The sequence below is a fragment of the Pseudophryne corroboree genome, chromosome 2 (genome assembly GCF_028390025.1).
Source record: "Pseudophryne corroboree isolate aPseCor3 chromosome 2, aPseCor3.hap2, whole genome shotgun sequence".
NCBI lineage: Eukaryota > Metazoa > Chordata > Amphibia > Anura > Myobatrachidae > Pseudophryne > Pseudophryne corroboree.
In genome coordinates, this window is record NC_086445.1 from 38142071 (window position 1) to 38164471 (window position 22401).

At 47.0% G+C, this 22401-nt stretch overlaps 2 protein-coding genes across 4 annotated transcripts; both read right to left on the minus strand.

The window, feature by feature from the left end:
* Window positions 1–3395: 3395 nt before the first annotated feature.
* LOC134996174 (oocyte zinc finger protein XlCOF7.1-like) lies at window positions 3396–14453 on the minus strand. The gene is made up of 10 exons (XM_063951168.1): window positions 14225–14453; window positions 12356–12506; window positions 11364–11534; window positions 11161–11284; window positions 10537–10644; window positions 9018–9118; window positions 8802–8871; window positions 8085–8185; window positions 7853–7922; window positions 3396–4469 (listed from the first exon to the last, which is right to left on the minus strand). The coding sequence occupies exons 1-10, from the start codon at window positions 14242–14244 to the stop codon at window positions 3541–3543; spliced, it is 1845 nt and encodes a 614-aa protein (XP_063807238.1). The 5' UTR covers window positions 14245–14453; the 3' UTR covers window positions 3396–3540.
* Window positions 14454–16708: 2255 nt separating this feature from the next.
* LOC134996221 (cytochrome c oxidase assembly factor 6 homolog) lies at window positions 16709–22088 on the minus strand. 3 transcript variants are annotated; one of them, XM_063951171.1, is made up of 3 exons: window positions 21967–22088; window positions 21006–21156; window positions 16709–17063 (listed from the first exon to the last, which is right to left on the minus strand). In XM_063951171.1, exons 2-3 carry the CDS (start codon window positions 21147–21149, stop codon window positions 16968–16970), a joined length of 240 nt encoding a protein of 79 aa, XP_063807241.1. In that variant the 5' UTR covers window positions 21150–21156; window positions 21967–22088; the 3' UTR covers window positions 16709–16967. The 3 variants fall into 3 exon arrangements, with proteins under 3 accessions (XP_063807241.1, XP_063807240.1, XP_063807242.1); XM_063951170.1 differs by having other exon boundaries at window positions 21911–22086; XM_063951172.1 differs by lacking the exon at window positions 21967–22088 and adding an exon at window positions 21649–21672.
* Between the last annotated feature and the right edge of the window lie 313 nt (window positions 22089–22401).

A 22401-nucleotide genomic window follows, 5' to 3' on the forward strand; every position in this document is an offset into this window, starting at 1 on the left:
TGGAGGTAAGCATCCCTGATGTCCCGGGACACCATATAGTCCCCTTGTTCTTTGCTATCACTGCTCTGAGTGACTCCATCTGGATTTGAACCCTTGTAAGTGTTCAAATTTTTCAGATTTAGAATAGGTCTCACCTAGCCTTCAGTACCACTATATAGTGTGGAGTAATACCCCTTTCCTTGTTGTCGGAGGGGTAAATTTATTATCACCTGCTGGGAATACAGCTTGTGAATTGTTTTCAATACTGCCTCCCTGTCGGAGGGAGACATTGGTACAGCAGACTACAGGAACCTGCGAGGGGGGAAACCTTTCGACATTCCAATCTGTACCCCTTGGATACTACTTGTAGGATCCAGGGGTCCTGTACGGTCCCAGCGTCATGCTGAGAACTTGGTAGAAGCGGTGGAGGGCTTCTGTTCCTGGGAATGGGCTGCCTGCTGCAGTCTTCTTCCCTTTCCTCTATCCCTGGGCAGATATGACTCTTATAGGGACGAAAGGACTGAGGCTGAAAAGACGGTGTCTTTTTCTGCAGAGATGTGACTTAGGGTAAAAAACGGTGGATTTTACAGCAGTTGCCCTGGCCACCAGGTCCCATGGACCGACCCCAAATAACTCCTCCCCTTTATACGGCAATACATCTTTGTGCCGTTTGGAATCTGCATCACCTGACCACTGTCGTGTCCATAAACATCTTCTTGCAGATATGGACATCGCATTTACTCTTGATGCCAGAGTGCAAATATCCCTCTGCGCATCTCGCATATATAGAAATGCATCCTTTAAATGCTCTATAGTCAATAAAATACTGTCCCTGTCAAAGGTATCAATATTTTTAGTCAGGGAATCCGACCAAGCCACCTCAGCTCTGCACATCCAGGCTGAGGCGATCGCTGGTCGCAGTATAACACCAGCATGTGTGTGTATACTTTTTAGGATATTTTTCAGCCTCCTATCAGCTGGCTCCTTAAGTACGGCCCTATCCGTAGATGGTACCGCCACTTGTTCTGATAAGCGTGTGAGCGCCTTATCCACCCTGAGGGGTGTTTCCCACCGCGCCTTAACTTCTGGCGGGAAAGGGTATACCGCCAATAATTTTCTATCGGGGGAAACCCACGCATCATCACACACTTCATTTAATTTATCTGATTCAGGAAAAACTACAGGTAGTTTTTTCACCTCACACATAATACCCTTTTTTGTGGTACTTGGAGTATCAGAAATATGTAACACCTCCTTCATTGCCCTTAACGTGTGGCCCTAAAAGAAAATACGTTTGTTTCTTCACCATCGACACTGAAATCAGGGTCCGTGTCTGGGTCTGTGTCGACCGACTGAGGTAAATGGGCATTTTACAGCCCCTGACGGTGTTTGAGACGCCTGGACAGATACTAATTTGTTCGCCGGCCCTCTCATGTCGTCAACCGGCTTGCAGCGTGTTGACATTGTCACGTAATTTCCATAAATAAGCCATCCATTCCGGTGTCGACTCCCTAGAGAGTGACATCACCATTACAGGCAATTTGCTCCGCCTCCTCACCAATATTTTCCTCATACATGTCGACACACACGTACCGACATACAGCACACACATAGGGAATGCTCTGATAGAGGACAGGACCCACTAGCCCTTTGGGGAGACAGAGGGAGAGTTTGCCAGCACACACCAAAACGCTATAATTATCCAGGGACAACCTTTATATAAGTGTTCCTCCCTTATAGCATTTTAATATATATACATATCGCCAAATCAGTGCCCCCCCCCCCCCTCTCTGTTTTAACCCTGTTTCTGTAGTGCAGTGCAGGGGAGAGCATGGGAGCCTTCCCACCAGCCTTTCTGTGAGGGAAAATGGCGCTGTGTGCTGAGGAGAATAGGCCCCGCCCCCTTTTCGGCGGGCTTCTTCTCCGGAGTTTTAGATATCTGGCAGGGGTTAAATACATCCATATAGCCTCAAGGGCTATATGTGATGTATTTTTCGCCATACAGGTATTATACATTGCTGCCCAGGGCGCCCCCCCCCGCGCCCTGCACCCTCCGTGACCGCTGTGTGAAGTGTGCTGACAACAATGGCGCACAGCTGCAGTGCTGTGCGCTACCTGATGAAGACTGAGAGTCTTCTGCCGCCTGGTTCCGGACCTCTTCATCTTCAGCGTCTGCAAGGGGGGTCGGCGGCGCGGCTCCGGGACGAACCCCAGGGCGAGCCCTGTGTTCCGACTCCCTCTGGAGCTATGTCCAGTAGCCTAAGAATCCAATCCATCCTGCACGCAGGTGAGTTGAAAATCTCTCCCCTAAGTCCCTCGATGCAGTGAGCCTGTTGCCAGCAGGACTCACTGAAAATAAAGAACCTAAAAACTTTTTCTAAGTAACTCTTTAAGAGAGCCACCTAGATTGCACCCTACTCGGACGGGCACAAAAACCTAACTGAGGCTTGGAGGAGGGTCATAGGGGGAGGAGCCAGTACACACCATGTGATCCTAAAAGCTTGCTTTTGTGCCCTGTCTCCTGCAGAGCCGCTATTCCCCATGGTCCTGACGGAGTCCCCAGCATCCACTAGGACGTTAGAGAAAGAATTTTAAGAACAACGAGAATAAAATAATAGTAATGACAAATATAATAAGATGAAGATGGAAAAGACATAATAATAATAATAATAATAAATGATTATATTATAACAACAAGAAAAAGAATAAGGATATAAAAACATAATAGAAAAATAAAAGAACAATATAAAGAACGAAAAAGAATAAGAATATAAAAATAAAAAATATGATAAAAATAATAACAAGAATAAAAATAATAATATGCATAAGAATAAGACTAATAATAATAATAATAAAATTCTGAGGAGTAATAATAATAATAATAAACTTTTTTTTAATCTTTATAATATTATTAAGTATAAAAAGAAAAATAGAAAGATGACAAAAAATAAAATTATGTAATCCCAATTTATTCTAAATCTCCACCCCATATACACACATTATATATATATATATATATATATATATATATATAAAGGGTAACAAAGCAGGCGGCACTCCAAGACTGTTGTAGATTCAAGTGTATTACACACAAAACATAATCCGACGTTTCGGGGTCCAAGCGCCCCTTTGTCAAGGGGTAGCCAAGACTTGATAAAGGAGCACTGCTCCGAAACGTTGGCTACCTATTTGGTTTTCTGATCATTTATTCACATGCTGGAGTGCCATCCATTTCACCCAATTCCATATTATCTCAGGAAGGGCACCCAGACGAGCTGATAATTAGCGTATTGGAGTGCCGGACATCATCCTTGCCTATATATATATATATATATATATATAGAGAGAGAGAGAGAGAGACAGACACACACACACACACACACACACACATAATGAGACCAAGGGTGGGCATCACAGAAATGTAAGGTATTTTTATTACCAGAACTGCTTTTTGAGAGTTTTCATAAGATAAATTTTTCACCAATTTTTTGGCTATAAACTACGAAAGTGTCTGAAGATCACACCCAAACTTGCACCAGAGGCATAAGCTTTGCTCGGCTCTCATGATGTGGAACCGGGCTCCTTTGAGTGGACCCTCCAATGGGTGGCGAGGTCGGCTTTCTGTGTAAACGACTTTCCACACTCTGGGCAGCGGAATGTCTTATGTCGGGCGTGGATGGCCTGGTGTGCGATAAGGACTGATCTGATGGAAAAACATTTGCCGCACTCTGTGCAGGCAAAGGGCTTTTCTCTCGTGTGTACACTCTGATGGGTGACAAGGTGGCACATCTGGGTAAAACGTCGCCCGCACTCCGAGCAGGCAAATGGCTTTTCCCCGGTGTGAGTTCTCCGATGCAAAATGAGGCCGGTTTTATCCGACAGACATTTCCCGCAGTCGGGACAGGCAAATGCTCCTGTGTGAATCCTCTGGTGTTTGACGAGCGTTGACTTCTTAGTGAAAGATCTACCACACTCAGAACAAGAAAACGGTCTATCTTCTGGGGCAGGTCTCTGCGGGGCACTAATCGCCCCAAGTTCTTGTCTATGGAAATTCCACTGATGTGCCTCCAGGACCGAGATGTCTGTGAAACTCAGTGGACACTCACCACAGAGATACCTTCTTTCGTCACTGTTCGTTCTCTGGTGAGCGGCCGGATCTATCTCGCTGTAATAGGTCCTTCTGCACTTATAGACCATCCTATCTGTGGTCTGCTCCTTGTTCTGATTCCCATCGCCATGGCCAATAAAATTAACTGACGAATGATCGACTTTGCGCTGTTTCTTAACTAGATCAGTGACATGTATTGGTCTTTTTAAGGCCGGAGCCTTGTCCGGAACGGCATGAGCCCTCCTCGAGCTGTCCTTGGCGGAGTTTTCGCTCAGAATAATCCCTAGAGGAAAATCTGGAGTAGGGACATTCGTTTGATGACCTTGGACAGGAAGAAGCGAGTGAGGGGAATCTCCTTGGACTTTCCAACTGGCCAACACACCTGAAACAAACACATCAAGTCAACACAAGGAGCCTCCTGATTGGCTTCCTGTACCCTATAGGTGCAGTCACGCTGTGCTACGCTTACGGGACACCTGCCATTGTTTTCCTTGCCCTGGTGCTGGGTCTGACCTCTGCCTGGAACCTGGTTACTCTCTGTATCAGTCTGCCCAGAACACAATCCTCACTATTCCTGGGAGACAGCATAACTACAGAGCCTGAGACCTGGGGGTAACCCCAGCAATCATCCTTAGTATTAGGACTTACACCCGCGAGATCGTTCCACGTCTGACTCAGTGTAAGGTACGTAGTGTCCTGGAGAAGTGTCTTCCCATCAAGGTCTTGTCTCAGCATCATCTGATACATCACACTGAGCTATAACTGAGTAATGTAGAAGCACACGTGTCTCAGTGTAGCACAGAGCGGGTGCAGTAAGAGTGACATGTATATACTCACAGGGCACAGGCATCACATGACGCTACACCTGATGCATCACACCGAGCTATAACTGAGTAATGTAGAAGCACACGTGTCTCAGTGTAGCACAGAGCGGCTGCAGTAACAGTGACATGTATATACTCACAGGGCACAGGCATCACATGACGCTACACCTGATGCATCACACTGAGCTATAACTGAGTAATGTAGAAGCACACGTGTCTCAGTGTAGCACAGAGCGGGTGCAGTAAGAGTGACATGTATACTCACAGGGCACAGGCATCACATGACACTACACCTGATGCATCACACTGAGCTATAACTGAGTAATGTAGAAGCACACGTGTCTCAGTGTAGCACAGAGCGGGTGCAGTAAGAGTGACATGTATATACTCACAGGGCACAGGCATCACATGACACTACACCTGATGCATCACACTGAGCTATAACTGAGAGTAATGTAGAAGCACACGTGTCTCAGTGTAGCACAGAGCGGCTGCAGTAAGAGTGACATGTATATACTCACAGGGCACAGGCATCACATGACACTACACCTGATGCATCACACTGAGCTATAACTGTGAGTAATGAAGATGCACACTGATTGCTTCTCAGACACTAACATGGATAACAATGCAAAAGATGGAGGAACTATACCAGTGAGCCGCACACGCACCTTTATACCAATTCCTTTGCAACGAAAGCACTAACCCTAAGTGCCTAGTACTCTATATACTGTATACTAACCCTAAGTGCCTAGTACTCTATATACTGTATACTAACCACAAGAGCCTAGTACTCTATATACTGTATACTAACCCTAAGTGCCTAGTATTTTATATACTGTATACTAACCCTAAGTGCCTAGTACTCTATATACTGTATACTACTAACCCTAAGTGCCTAGTACTCTATATACTGTATACTAACCCTAAGAGCCTAGTACGCTATAAGGGATACTGTATACTAACCCTAAGTGCCTAGTACTCTATAAGCAGGGCCGTAACTAGGGAGGGTCTAAGGGGGCATGCGCCCCGGGTGCTGGATTTGAGGGGGTGCTGAGGAGTTACAGAGGAGCAGGGTTTTTTGTTTTTTTACCGGTAGTGCTGTGCTGCTCCAGTGAGATAGCAGACGGTTCCCGGGGCAGTGTCTCTGACCCACCTGTCTGGCTGCAGCTGCCTCCGATGCTGTGCAGGTGAGCTTCAGTACTCGGCTACTGTCTTAAACTTCGTCTTTGCCATGCAGTGCTGCGGCTAGTGTGTGGTAAACTGTACAAGCTATAGAAGCGAGCTGTTGGTGCTGTGTTTTTCAACAGGCTATGATTCCGGCTGCCTGCCCAGCACCAACCGATAACAAGCTGCCGCCTACACCACACTGCCCCAGGCTTATGTTTGCTAAAAGGTGCAGTCACCGATGTTACAGAAATCAAAGGTTCACTTTGCTAGCGGTCCACTTGACAGTGGAAGCTTAGAGCCTGGACAACCTCCAACTCTCACCGAGTATCACTACAGCAGCTTTGTGGTGAGTTTAAAGACAGACTTTATTATCGGCACTGTGCTCCCATTTAGCAGTATCAACCTCCGCTTTGCCTCCCAGATGGGGGGATTTGGTGTAGTATATAGGGTATGTAGTGTAGTGTATAGGGGCATGTAGTGTAGTGATGTAGTTCAGCGTGTAGGGGATGTAGTATATTGATATAGTGCAGTGGATAGGGGAATGTAGAGCAGTGATGAAGTGTTATGATATAGTGTAGTGATATAGTGCAATGTATGGAGACACACAGAGGAGCATGTAGTGGGGCATGTGACACACAGGGCATTTGAGGCACATAGGGGAATATTGTAGTATCCCCCTTTTTCTTCAAAATTTTTCATAATCTAAGTATTTTAGTCTGACAAGGTTTTTTTGTGTGGGGGGGGGGGGGGGGGGGGGGGGGTTGTTTTGGGGGTGGGCGCCAAATTACTACTTTGCCCCAGGTGACAAAAATCCTAGTTTCGGCCCTGCTATAAGTGATATTGTATGTGGCTATGATGAAATAAATGTGCACAATTTTGGAAATTCAGGAGCATGTCAGTCACACCAGGCGTCTCACCCCACAAAGCGCAGATAGGATAGAGGTATGAGACCAGATCTGTATATGGTATTGCTGACATTGAATGCTTTCCTGCCATCTGTATGTGATGTGTATGGTCGCAATGTGACGTTTCGGATCAGCACATCACCCCCCTCTCGCTGGATTGAAGTCCTCCTTTAGGAAGGTCTTTATTATGAGTCTCACTTGGACTGATGTCAGCAGTACATCTATGGGCAGAAATGGGAACACTGACGTCTGCTAACATTTTTAGCAACTAGCAGTATAGTATAGATCCAAGGTCTTGGAAATAATCACTCCCCTCCCCCCACCCCCAACTCCTTCCCGATGGTCCATTTTCCTGCCGCAGCCACTGACACCAGCGAGGACAGCAGTAACGAGTTATCTCAATTATGAAGCCAATTTGCAGTAAGCAATAAGCACCAGAATTGCGGATAAAAAGTTAATGGGGCTCCCAGCTTTCACCCAGGACCCCAAAAGGAATGATGGACTTGACCAGAACCTACAAGTGTCATCACCAAGAACTGGCCTCACTGGGAACCATCTGACAAGAAGGACAAGAGGGGGATTATAGTCATATACAGGATGAAGGTCAGGGCAAACCAACATGATTCAGAAGGTTATAATACACATGGAAGGTGAGAAACAGAAGACTACAAACTCACAGTTCCGTAACCTTCTACCTATGGAAATAGCCTACGGGAAGGCAGTGTTCCTGGTAAGGAGCTGTAACTCCACCAAGTCTAATGGGTTTCTTGCCAAGGTACATTGATTTAATATTACTAGTGAGTAACATTCCATCCGCTTCTCCCCATACAGCAATATTATATCCCCAGAGTGTCTGCGTCTCTCACCTGGGCTGATCTCAGCAGGAACGGCCTCTTCCTTACACTGCCGGTGATGTATCACGTGTCCCGGCTCATCCTGTCATACAAAGAACATGTGTCACATACGTGTCTCACCCACACGTTACACGGGACTTCTCTATAGGAGTCACACACAGGGCGAGGACATGGGAATAACACAATATCCTGCAATGTGAGGAGCGGATGTGCGAGGAGGAGAGGTCAGAGCAGGTTCCTCTACCTGATATTCCTGTGTCACAGTCCTGTTCTCTTCCTCTATACAGCCCGGAGAGTACAGAGGGGTCTCACAGGGGTCTGCCGGAGTTCTAGAGCTGCACCCACCTGCGGGGAATGGATACAGAGAGTTACGTATGTGGATGAAAGAACTAAAGGAGAATTCTATTCACAGAAACATAATTATAGTGGTCCCAAACTAGCAGAACAATATAGAACCAGGGACATAAACATTCCCTGTCCCAGACTCCTTCCCTTCCTGGGCAGAGAGCCGTTAGAGAGGACGGGTGTAATAAGATGTCCAGGATACACACACTTTGTTGCTGGCAATCAGCACTGGCGAGATATGAGGTATACAGTATGGTTGGAACCTTGATCTTTCCCCCAAGGAACCCGCAAGAAGGTGATGGATCTGAACGCAAAGGTCACGGCCCCCATTATGCTCACTGGGCAGCGTAGTGAATATACAGGACAGAGATCAGGGAGGTGCCGTAACATTGCAGAGTAAATTCTCACTGGTGTGACTGAAGATGGCGACTGTGATGCTCAACTAACCCGGTAACCTTTCCTCTATCAAAGGCTTTCATTTCACTTTCCATTAGTGAGATAAGCTTCCAGATCCCTGGAAGAGGCCAGACTACATATAGCTATAATATATCTTACAGGAAAGTCCAACGTATATCCCACCCATATTGTACCAACAGAGCGTCTGCGTCTCTCTCACCTGGGCTGATCTCAGCAGGAACGGCCTCTTCCTTACACTGCCGGTGATACATCACGTGTCCCGGCTCATCCTGTCATATAAGAACATGTGTCACATACGTGTCCCACCCACACGTTACACAGGACATCTCTATAGGAGTCACACACAGGGCGGGGACATGGGAATAACACAATATCCTGCAATGTGAGGAGGAGAGGTCAGAGCAGGTTCCTCTACCTGATATTCCTGTGTCACAGTCCTGTTCTCTTCCTCTATACAGCCCGGAGAGTACAGAGGGGTCTCACAGGGGTCTGCTGGATTTCTAGAGCTGCACCCACCTGGAGGGGGGGGGGGGAAGGGGGGAATGTGCATGGAGAGTTACATATATGGCAGAACTTCTTCTTTTTTTTAAATCCAATGCTTTTTATTGAAGTTTTTGAGTTATACCACACAAATTAAACAAGTTACTTCCTAACAAACATTGAATATCACTGCATGTAACAATGTAATATTGAACATATTATCAAAGGTCAAATTTACCGAACATCTTCGATGGTCACTGCAGTTTATGGATACAAATATGGGATACGCATGTACATGAAACAAATCAGAGTCATAATATGCATTTCAAAACTAGTTATGTGCCAGTCTCCCAAGCCAATCCTCTTATGAGAACAGCAGAATATATAAACCATGACAATGGTAATATAGCTAAGTCCGGATATCATCTTGTTGCATGAACGTCGGGTCGAACCATCTATCCCAAATTGTATAGTATTTATTTTCTGCTTGTCTGGATAAATAGACATATTTTTCATGCGTAACAACCTCGTTTGTTAAAGACAGCCATGCACCAATCCTAGGTCCCTTATAGGACAACCAGGACCCGGCTATACAAAATTTTACCAACGAACAAAAATTAAGGGCAGAACCTTTTTTTTTTTTTTTTCTTTTTTTATTTCACTCATTAAGCATGGTACCGATTTTGTAACTGTAAAACTTTAATACATTGTGGTTTAATATGGAAAAAAAAACACACACGGCTAAATTACTAAGCAGCGGGTCTGGTTTCCCTGCAGTTGTACATCCCACAAATTTACTAGACCAACACCACCAAACGTAGAATAAAATATAACAGCAACATCTGCCTTGTAGCCCATTGCACAGAATAGAAACCCCCCGATTTAAGGAGCAGTAAACCTGCCCAGAAACTGACTGAGCTCAGACAGGTGCGTCTGCTGGAACGGCAGGTAAATAATTTGTGACAGGTTAGATTGATTGACAGGAATATCATCCAATTGGGATGGGGAGGATTATATTACCTCTCACAGACATGACTGGACTATAACAGAATACACATAGCACATGAAAATAAACCAGGTTGGATATGAATGGTACACAGTTATGTCAACATGAGGACGCAGACATGGTTGTAATGTCAACAAGTAGCATGTCGACAAACCATCCCTGGTAGTCTAGAGGTGTCTTATCAGCATCTTATTCGGGTTCCCGGCAACCATGTGAGGATCAGGTCCGGTGCAGGCGTCTGAGGAGCGGCATTCTGGTAACCATTTCTCCCCCAGCGGCCTAACCTACACCGCTTCTCCCCCACGTATGGCTCTGGCGGTGTGTGCTCAGTGACAGTACTGACAGAAGCTCAGTTGTCTACGTGTTCACAGCATGTATGAAGCGTGTAAAAATTAAGCATTTACACTGTGTGTGGGAAGCGTGTGTATAGTCTGTACATGTCACTGACCTGCTAAGGGATCATGGCTGACATTATCCAGTACAGGCCCCTGAGGATGACTGGGCCCCAGCAGTCTCTCATCCTCTGTGGTCCTCTCGGAGCTGACACTGTCACAGTCTGGTGAGAACATTACACAAATGTCAATTAAAATGCATCTCTCGCCTGCGCATGGAAAGGGTTATGTATGAAGCACACAGAGGAACATGCCTTGACACAAGCCTACTTTCTGCTGCAGCGAATTAACATGCACGTATGTGTGGCGAGGCGGTAAGTGCGCGTTACTTTCTGGCATAACGCAGCGCATGGCCAAATAAGCAGCCACATACTATATATTACACCTAACGAGAGACTCGTATCAGTTACTGAGCTTCTCACGAGATGCTGCGCGAGTGGACTAAACAGCCATTGTAATAGGAGTAGGTGACTCCAGGAGCAGAGCTACCGTCACCAAGGCACCCAACAATGCCCAATTACCCCTACTCATGAGAACGCAGGGCATTATAAGCTATATTCTCATTATTATTTGTCTGGTCCCCTGTGAAGCGATTGGCTGCATTCTTTTGAATAGTGGCTCAGTCCACAAAATGGCCGCCTCCATGTTAATGAAGCATTCACAGAGTACTTATGATGTACCGGCAGAAGCAGGAGGCTGGTGGCTTTCCATGATCACATCCTTGTAGTGTTCCTTATGTCCCTTCAGATACTCCCACTCCTCCACGGAGAAGAAAACCGCAACATCCTCACACCTCACCGGAACCTGACATAGTGGGACAAAACATTATCTATAATTCACGTTTTCTTAGACTTTCCATGGCAGCAGATGGCGCTGTGCCCACCTTTTCCGCCGCAGGGAGGGCTGCCTTGTCCAGTTCCAGGGTCTTCTTGTCAGTAGTTTCCTCGTTTGCCAGGGAGTAAGATGGAGGCTCTGTGATGGGACTCTGGTCTGACAGACAGGAATTATCGCTCCCTGTGGCTGGGTCTTTCTCCCTCTTTGTTAGCACAAAATCCTGCATACAGTGACAGCAGTTAGTACATACACTCCTGAACATCTAGGCCAGGCATGTCCAAACTGCGGCCCTTCAGCTGTTGAGAAACTACACATCCCAGCATGCCCTGACACAGCTTTAGCATTCTCTGACAGCAAAACTGTGTCAGGGCATGCTGGGATATGTAGTTTCACAACAGCTGGAGGGCCGCAGTTTGGACATGCCTGATCTAGGCTGTCCTATTAGCAAATCCCATGTTAATACACTGAAATCTGGAGATAAACTGGAGTGAGGTAATAAACTGGAGGTTGTGTAATGAGTTCTGATGCAGAATGTAATTAGTCTCATTGCAGTCTACCACTGGTGCCTAAATATGAGGAGACACAATAAGCCAGTGATTCTGATGCAGGTAACGCTACCCATATGCCTTAAAGGGCCTACCAGTTAACAGCAGGTAATAACTCGCTACCGTCTGTCTCTCCCCGGCCCTCACCACCACCTTTATTAACGTTTTTTGTAACTTGATACAGACATGTCTACCCTCAAGCCGGATGCCCACAATGCAGTGCGCTATGAAATAGTGTCACGCTGGAATCTAAAAAAAACATATGTAAATAGGATTTCAAAGAGCAACGAACTATAAACTGGTGCAAACCTAACCTCATCGCCATACCAGGCATGTGTGATGAAACTTTGCTTTTTATACTATAGGATATTTTTGCACACAAGTTTCCATGCTGACGCAATTTCACGTATAACGTAACAGAGCACAGAGCAGAGAAGCACCTGACAGAGGCGTTAGTGCAATCTCCTCCACTAGGGGCGCCAGCTCCCAGTCTCACCTCTCCAGTCAGCAGGAATATAATCTCCAGCGTCAGATTCAGTATCCGGCCCGTCTCCGTGATTCTGTCCTTGTTCATCACCAGGGAGTGATGTAAAAACTCAGAAATGCAACTCTGATCCTTGTAAGAAGGCATGACCCAGTGGCGGAGTCTGCAAAGAGTAATGTGTGTGCAATACAATCAGTATTCAGAATCATCAGCTACTAGTCACATGTTGTAAATCGCAGCAGCTGGACACACCCACAGCGCCAAGGCGTTATTTTGGGTTTTATTACATAGAATTTGTCGGCAGATAAGAACCACTTGGCCCATCTAGTCTGCCCCCTTTTTTTTTATATATATATTTTTTTTTTATATTATTATATAAGATTACACCGGTTATTTCACCACTATCATAAAGCATGTCTGCAGACTCCGAAGACAATTGCAATGGATTTCCATCCTATGCAATGCGTCAATAAACCACGTATCTGGCCATAAAAGATTCTACATCGTGCAACATCAGGTCAGATTTGTGTCGGGAAGACAGAGCAGCACCTACTGTGCTTATAGTGCACCTGACACAGATATAGTGGGCTGGACCAATAATCATACCTCCCAACATGACCCTCTCCAGGAGGGACACAATGCTCTGCTCCTGGACTTTCCTGGTAATGTATGATTGCCAGCACCTGTGCTGAAACACCTTTCTTATCAACTAACTAGTTCAACACAGGTGAGGGCAATCCTACATTAAGAGAGAAGTCCAGGAGCAGAACATTGTGTCCCTCCTAGAGAGAGAGAGTCATGTTGGGAGGTATGGGCTGGACCAATAATCAGCCCAGTGATGGACTGTGGACTAGTGCCTCATCAATATCAGACTTGCCTAGTAATTTCATAGATCGCATTATCATGAATATGGCAGCACAGTTGGTGTAGTGGCTAGCATCGTCGCCTCATCCCTATAGGTGATCTATGTGTGGAGTTTGTATGTTCTCCCTTAAAATGTGGGGGGTTCCTCTTGGTCAGACTGTCTTTACAGCATTGTAGCAGTTTCACTACCTGCACCCCATGGGAGAGAGACTGGCACCTCCCCACCCAAAACAACACAACAAAATGAGTTTGCTTATGGGGGAGGGGGAACATGACCGTTACAAAGAACAGAGGTGGTCATTCCGAGTTGTTCGCTCGTTATTTTTCTTTCGCAACGGAGCGATTAGTCGCTAATGCGCATGCGCAATGTCCGCAGTGCGACTGCGCCAAGTAAATTTGCTATGCAGTTAGGTAATTTACTCATGGCATTACGAGGTTTTTTCTTCGTTCTAGTGATCGGAATGTGATTGACAGGAAGTGGGTGTTTCTGGGCGGAAACTGGCCGTTTTATGGGAGTGTGTGAAAAAACGCTACCGTTTCTGGGAAAATCGCGGGAGTGGCTGGAGAAACGGAGGAGTGTCTGGGCGAACGCTGGGTGTGTTTGTGACGTCAAACCAGGAACAACAACACTGAACTGATCGCAGATGCCGAGTAAGTCTGGAGCTACTCAGAAACTGCTAAGAAGTGTCTATTCGCAATTCTGCTAATCTTTCGTTCGCAATTTTGATAAGCTAAGATTCACTCCCAGTAGGCGGCGGCTTAGCGTGTGCAAAGCTGCTAAAAGCAGCTTGCGAGCGAACAACTCGGAATGAGGGCCAGAGTGGGGGAGGATGTACTAAAGAGGACTGTTGAGGGGGGCTAGATCCTATATACAAAGGAAATCAGGTTACTAGGGGAGTGATTCCCAACCTCAGTCCTCCAGGTAGCCAGACAGTCCAGGTTTTAAGGATATCCTTGATTGAGCACAGACGGTTAACATCAGAATTACTTAACTACTGTACAATTTATTAAAGTCACCTGTGCTCAAACATGGACATCCTTCACATCTGGCATGTCAGGGTGCCTTGAAAAACTAGTATGGGAGACAATGGGTGAGAGGGGCATTTGGGTGAGGCCGGGCAGTGCCTGGGGCAAGGGGCTGTGGGCCGAGCAGAGATGGGGGACACTGTTCCATGCTGAGACAGCTGGTAGGAACATACAGGGACACCTGCGGGGCTGTGCGTCACCCAGAAAACCCAATCACCCGCATCTACCCCATATAACCCACCAACAAAATGGCGACGGCCTCACTGCGCCCTCAGCGGCGACACCCTCTGGGTCCCGGAGACACTCAGCGGCAACGGAGTGTGGGGGCACCTAGCGGAACACCGGGGCTGCTGGGACCGGCTCAGAGGACTGGAGACTGACCCGGGTACCTGCCGGAATCTGTCACAAAGCCCTGGTGCGTTGCGGCGGTATGTTGTGACGTCATTACTCCGCGACCTACTGCTGCCCAGGAGCCCCGCCCACCACTGGAAGGGATTTCTGAGTGTGTGCATGGGGAGCAGGGCTGCTGTCAGTAATTACACAGAGGGATACACACAGGATTAGGTGTGCCACACTTGTACATATGGGTGTATATGCTCATTGCAATGTGTACATGCCAGGTGTTCAGGGTTTTATATAAATGAATAGAGCACTCTGTATCCTTTTATCTTATGTATCGTTTCTTTCCTTAAAATATTATAACATGGTCTCAAATACTGCAGCTTAATGCAATTAGCTTCCTTCTCTGATATAGACGCGTGGAGCAGAATGCGAGGAGACCAGGGTGACTACGGCACAGAAACGCGTTGGCGTGGCCTGATATGTTAGGGTCAATCCACATTAGAGCGCTGTAGGGAAGATTTGCCAAATCGTCTACATCGCCTAGTATGTACGCACAATTGCACGCTCCCACGGGTCATTAATGACATCCTCTGTTCGGCCATGCTGAACGGTCAATCATAAGATATCATTAACCCTATGGTGCACGTAGTCTAGTGTGTGCGGCCAAACGGCCATCCAGACGATATGCCGGTCAGATTTGGCCAGTGATTGATGTAGCGTGTACAGGAGCAATGATAAATTGTATATGAACAAACAATTTGCAGTTTCACAATCGATGGTAATACTATTCACGATCAAGTTTCAGCCATCAATGATTTCTATTCAATGATGGTCGATAGCCATCCCTAGTTCGAACCGATCAGCTTCTGTAATTTTTCAAACACAACCTGTAACATGACAGTTAGGAGCTGATTGGCTGGTACTTTATCTCTCTCCAAGCTGTGATAAATCTCCCCCGATAGTGCCTCGTTAGCGACACTGCCAGAATACGAGGCTAACACATTACAGCAGATGACCTGGGAAGCAGATTTGTAACCCCCACGGATCTCTTTAGCTCAGACCTGGGGCCTGGGTGGATGTCCAATAGTTCTCCACATCAACGGCAGAAATGCGGAAATGTTTTTCAGTCCCGCCCCTGTTGCAACGTTAAGCCCCACCTCCCTTTCCTGATTGGCCCGTTGCAGTTACTTGTCCCACAGTAGTGATGACAGTCAATGGTTCAAACTATCAATGGTTTTCCCATCAATTCTGAATCCTTCAGTGGCCATAACTAGTACAATGTGCTGCAGTTCTGTATTGAGAATTGCTTTGTGGCACATTTCCTGAGTATTGCAGTGTAGCCGCTCTTGTTCCACATGTACCGGCTACTGCTCAGTACAGACGTTTTTATTTCCCAACTAGAGCCTGTAATAGAATGAGCAACAGTATCTTCCAAACCCTAGACAGAAGCCTGTAGCTCCGCACAGGACGGCCGACCCTGGTACTCTGTGCCAGGCTGAGCGGCTGGATCACCTGAGGCCAGGTGTGGTCACCGGTGTCAGAAGGTGACCATGCTCCCAGCCTATTAGCGGTCACTGTCTTACAGCCGTACCCAATAACAAAACCATCAGCCATTACACTCGTTCTGGGTATACACACATGGCAATACTAGCCCTGCGTTCCAATGGGACACATGCCATGCGTGTGGACCCAAAAAAACCTGAAGAATCTCATGATGTCCAGACAGTCCCCAACCACAGTGGATGGTCTGTAGCGGATTTACTACTGTGCTTAGTTGTAGCGGGAGGTGGCACTCATATGCACTACAAAGGCCAGCCGCGAAGAGCTATGCAGGGTGACGTGATGTCCTGTGGAGATGTCTGGTGTGGTAACACTCTGGAGGATGGGTGAAGAAGACTTCCATTTCTTATCTGACTTCTCTCTTTTTCCTCCCGACTTTCCCCTGTTACGTCTCCTTTCCGTCCCATCTCCAGGGCTCTAAGCACCTTCTCTTGTGCCACCCAGCGACCATCACCTCCACAACCCCACACCACTCTCCCAGCGACATCTACCACACCGTGCTAGGATATCTATGTAGGTCATTGATAATCGCTGCTTAGACCGTAGAAACCGAGACTCAAAAACAGACAGTAATCAATCCTCCTCATTTTATTCGTGGGCCACTTATGTACAAAAACAGCAGGAACCAGGCAGAAGTCACAGGTGATTCCCCAGCCCATCATTAGTTTAAGTATATTAAATTTTTCCCAAATTAAACGCTTACAAAATAGAAGTCTCTGTATCAGCGAGAGAACTGGAGGAAACATTCCGCCGCTTTCATTTAGGCAACTGAAATATCACACTCTCCGGCCATAAATATCGCACGTACAGGCGGCCGGCCGGCCCTTCAGGGTTATGTCTTATCCGCGGTTTCTGCAGGTTCAAATCCTTTGGCCTCCAGCTGTGCTTTGTATTTAAGGTAATCTCTCCTTTTGTCAAAGTGCTTAGTCTGTGGGGAAAGGAGTACAATCATTATAACACATCAAACAGCGCGTTCTACATCTACCATAATATCAGGCACATGGATTTTTTTTCAAAATGGAGGAGACGCCACAAATTATTACGTACCGCTTTAAATGCGGATGTCCCGCTCCTTACAGGTTATTAATGCCATTTGTTCTAGCAGCATTTCCCCAACAACCAGTCAGAGAGAGACACTACGTACACGGTGGTGCAGTGGTCAGCATTACTTCTTCACAGGCCTGAGATCATGCTAACCAAACCAGTGCTCTGTCTGAGAACAGTTTGTATGTTCTCCATGCGCTTCCTTCTGCTTCCTCCCACAGTCCAAAATACTGGTACTTTTTTTTTATCAGGACTCTACTGAGCTCAAGCTTAATGCTTCCCCAGTGCAGGTCACTCCTCATGCACACTACAGACCCGGGGGGGCACAGACACCAGTGACCGCACACTACAAATAGCGCAAACACTCTAATAGGCATATGTAGCACAGCTTGGAGAGAGAGATAAAGTACCAGGCAATCCGCTCCTGACGCGTTTCAAACACAGCCTGTAACCTGGCAGTTAGGAGCTGGTTGGTCGGTACTTTATCTCTCTCCAATCTTTTGATACATAGGCCCCCAAGTGCAGAAATGTCTGTGTAATGTTTAAAGCAGTGGTTCCGGGCACCCTGACAGTCCAGGTTATAAGGGTATTGATGGCTGAGGACATCAAACTGACTGAGGAACGAATTACGGGGCGGATTTATCAATGGGTTTTATCATACACAATAAGTTTTAAAACTCTTTCCGTATGAGAAGTGGTGCTCCAGCCAATCAGCTCCTAACAGTCATGTGTTTGAAAAATGACAGGAGCCGATTGGTTGGAGTACTATTTATCATATGCAATGAGTTTTAAAACATATTGCGTATGATAAAACGTATTGACCCAGATCTTATGTTGCTGAAAATAGTCTTTATTTGACCTCTCTGTGGGCCCGATGCAGAACAAATCGACGATTATTGAATGACTGAGTATACACCGCAATGTGCAGGCGAATCGCCAAACAACGACAGGATGGTGTGAAAATTTCAATCGCACGGGCGTTCGCAAGAATATTGACAGGAAGAGGACGTTTGTGGGTGGTAACTGACCATTTTCAGGGAGTGTCAGGAAAAACGCAGGCGTGTCCAAGCGTTTTCAGGGCGGGTGTGTGACATCAGCTCCGGCCCCGATCAGCCTCTTTGTATCGCACTGTGGGAGTAAGTCCTGGGCTACGCACAGACTGGAAAAATCATTTGATGGTGAGTGTCCGCTGTCTGGCGAAAATTTTGCACGGGGCGGGTGTTCACTCTCTATGGGCGGCGGCTATCTGATTGCAGACTGCTGCAAAAACACACAGCAGCAATCAGGTCTGAATCGGGCCCTGTATTCTGTGTAACGGAAGGTGTCCGGACGGCAGATGTACATGGTGCGCACATAATTACGCCTGGGATTAATGGTTCTTTGGCTGAATGACTCATGCAGTAACGTTGAGCAGCCCGCTGTGACCTGCAAGCTGCGAGGAGACACCAGCTAGAGATGCGTCTGCCCGCTGGGTGCTGCATAACCGAGTATGCGCCAGAACTGAGCAGACACCGCACCAGCGCTCAGTGTGTCATCTCCGCTCTATATCCTAGTGACACAGCCCCTTCCTCATTGGTGGGGGTATAGTTCCCTGCACCTGATCACATGATGCTGCTGCTCCCAGTGACTGACAGGCCGGGGTCAGGGTGCGGCAGTGACATCATCACCGTGCACCCAAAGCGTCAGTTACCGTGCCGTAGTTCTGCAGCATATGAGATTTGATGAATAACAAGGTTGGGGGATGATGATGAACTAGAGGGCAGATGGGGTGGATGGAATTACAGCACTATAAATGGCAAATAGTTTAAAATTAGAATAAATACATTCACATTCATTGTGATAATACATTATTGCTCTTTTCTTTAAAAAAAAAAAAAAGATTCTGGCAGTTCTAGTTTGGTACATATATAGCACTGTAGCTCATTTCTCCACATCTGCTTTGTACTGCTACCTCTATCCCTCTAAGCACGCCCCGAACACAAGCCCACTGTAATGGGCCCTACACACTTTGCGATCCACCGCCGAGCTGCCTGACGGAGGATGCGACCGACGGGCGACCCGGCGGCAGGAAAGCAGTGACGGGGGGAGTGACGTTTCTTCACTCCCCCCCGTCACTGAGCTCCATAGCAGTGCAGGCAAATATGGACGAGATCGGCCATATTGGCCTGCAGGCACAAGCGACGGGGCACCAGCGATAAACGAGTGCGGGGCCACGCATCATTGATCGCTGGTGCCTCCACACTGAAAGACACGAACAGTACAGATGGGTCCATGTTTATCTTGACCTTTAATAGGATTGAGACTGGGCAGTCGGACTTAATCCCCTGATGTAGTGTTCTCTCTGTACTGTATTGCAGCTGAGAACAATAGATGAAGGGCTTATGTTAATAAACCATGGTGTGCCTAGGCGCAGCAAACTAGCCAAGATAACCGTGGACCCATCTGTATCTCATTCATTAATGAACGAGATCGTTCATATCTTTCGGTATTATCGCCCAGTGTGTAAGGCCCATAAGAGTCCTGGAAGATACCTCCACACATTGCTGCATGATTCAGAATAGGACGCAGTTGGCCCCACCTCTTGTCTCCCCCAACATAACGCTGACACAACAGTATCACAGTGATGACTTCTGCAGCCACTGATATTTGGGTATCAATGTGATGACAAGAGTTAGGTTCAACAAGGGATATAATCATGGCCTACTACAACGTGGGCCCTTCCTTAAGAGCAGCACAAATCTTCCAGCAGATCAGAGGACAGGGGTGTCAGGAGAGGCACCTCCATTCCGGGTGGAACAGCAGGATGGTGGAAAAGGTGGAATTATCCTTTAGTTCCGGTACATAGGTTTTAATCAGCATAAACAGAGAAAACGTTATTCCTCCACATCAAGCATAAACCTATCACTGCACCACCTAAGATTCTGCTCTGGCGCCGGACTAACATCTCTGCGTACTGATAGCGCTATAACCTCACTGCGTCACTTGCGTAGCCGACTTGGTAGGTCCAGCTGGATTCCAGATTCTTCTAATGTATTCATCATTCCTGACCACGTGTAGGTAGTAGCCCTCAGATCCCCCGCGGTTGTGGTACTAGGGACAGCCAGCGATAGAAATGCTTTCACCATTTGATGCTGAGATTGCGTCAGGGACCACATTGAACACTTCTTTGGATGTCTATTCTGCTGCGTGGGCCAGGGAGGAGTATCCGCAGCACACATGTGTAGACTTACCAGTTTCCACTGCCCTATCCAACCATCCATGGTTACCATGTGCAGGCTATGTGCCATCGCAAAGCCGGCTGCAACTGTCGTAACGCCACCTCTATTTGACGGTGATCCCTATGTGGTACTACAAGTCCCAACACTGCCTGGCTGGTTTGGCATGACAAAACTGAAGTGCCAACACAATAAGAGTGGTATTCAACTGATATATCGCGCCCGATCTCCCGTCTAAAGCGACGGGAGATCGCGGGGCAATATTCAATTGACCCATATCACCCCCATCGCGACCATAGCGTAAAGCAGCTAAACCCGATTAAAGTCGTGGGCGTGATTGCAAAAAGCCCCGTTTGGATCCCCAAATGGGTCACTTTTTACGCATTTCAGCTCGCCACCCCCGGCGGGCACGATAGGGGGCGGCAACAACTGAATTCCTCCCTAAGAGAACCACAGCTGTGATATACAGGCCAATATTACACAAACCGTCAGTATGCCTCCAGTCTAAATTACAGCTATAGCTATGGAACATCATTTCATGATTTTATCCTGGCACAGATGCCCCAAGTGTGGCGGCAGCATGGCATTGTACTCTTATATTGCACCATTACCCATTGTCGCGGGCAGCGGCTCTCAAAGCACTGTCTGAGCTGCTGGCATTTGGTTGCGTCCTCCTTATTATCTTCCAGGCACTTCCAGTACTTGTCACGCGCTTCCCAGCATGCCCTTCTCTCCTCTGCGGACGGAGCCGTCATCTTATCGCTGCAATACAAAGCCAGAGAGTGTGACTGAGATTTCCTGCATCTGTAATGCTGGTGTTAGGTTTTAATACAGACAAGGTATATAATATCCGCTATGTGATAGATAGATAGATAGATAGATAGATAGATAGATAGATAGATAAACACTGATGATAATCACACAAAGACAACATAACATTATCTACGGCAAAATATATGCAACAATACAGAAGAAAGAAAAAAGACCCACAGGGGAGCACGGGCCACATACAGACACAATAATCAGTCACTAGAAGAGACAGGACATGTATGTCCCAAACAGTTCCATAGTAAAGAGGATAGGGAAAATGGGCATGCTAAGCAATATCTATATAATAAAGCCGGGTGCTGATAAAATAGACAGATGAGAGGCAAGACAGAAAAAGTAAGGGGAGAAAGGAGAAAAGAGAACCCAGGGAGTACTTGCGACAAAATTAAGTATATAATACTAATTATAATATCATTTACAGCATACCTCCCAACATGACCCTCTCCAGAATGGACACCATGCTCTGCTCCTGGACTTTACTCTTAATGTATGATTGCCGGCACCTGTTTCGAACAGGCTAATCGATATGAAAGGTGTTTCAGCACAGGTGAGGGCAATCATACATTAAGAGGGAAGTCCAGGAGCAGAGCATTCTGTCCCTCCTGGAGATGGTCATGTTGGGAGGTATGTCAGTGCTGCACATGATATAAGGGCCCCCTCCTCCTCCCAGCTGCACCCAGGACAGTACCTCTCCACAGGGTTGACGCTAGATTCAAGTGGGCTAAGGGACCTGCCTCCCCTCACCTGGTCGGGAAGCTCACACGGGTCACATTGACCCCATCATCACACCGCTCCCGACACTAGAGGCAAAACGGTGTTTAGCATCAGCCGTTTCTGATGGAATTCAGAGGCGGCGGCCATCTTTCCGGAGACAAAATCTGTGACCGTTCACTAGAATTAGACTATAACGTCTGCCTTTCGTATCCCTAACGTCACTTCCCCAACAGCAGTAACCCTGTGCCTTTTCCCTGTCTAATTATGGGTCTACAACAAAATGGCGGGCGGACAGGATAAACAGTAGCCTCGACTTCAGACAGTATGGTGTATTTTATACAGCGCCACCTGCTGGGGGAACAGTATATGCAGGTTAGAGGGACACCCAGCATCTCACCGTTATACAGATAGAGAGAGGCTGTGTGTCGTCACTGTCAGTAAACTTTACTGACTGACAATATACCT

What these genes read in the sequence shown, in the direction of transcription:
- LOC134996174 (XM_063951168.1), bottom strand. Translation starts at nt 14,244, where the DNA reads ATGTCCATGTTTGAGCACAG. An exon ending in TATTCCTGCTGACTGGAGAG is followed by an intron (nt 11,535 to 12,355) that starts GTGAGACTGGGA and finishes CACTGTATGCAG; the next exon opens with GATTTTGTGCTAACAAAGAG. An exon ending in CCAGCCTCCTGCTTCTGCCG is followed by an intron (nt 10,645 to 11,160) that starts GTACATCATAAG and finishes TGTTCTCACCAG; the next exon opens with ACTGTGACAGTGTCAGCTCC.
- LOC134996221 (XM_063951171.1), bottom strand. Translation starts at nt 21,149, where the DNA reads ATGACGGCTCCGTCCGCAGAGGAGAGAAGGGCATGCTGGGAAGCGCGT. An exon ending in GCCGCTGCCCGCGACAATGG is followed by an intron (nt 17,064 to 21,005) that starts GTAATGGTGCAA and finishes CTTTCCCCACAG; the next exon opens with ACTAAGCACTTTGACAAAAG.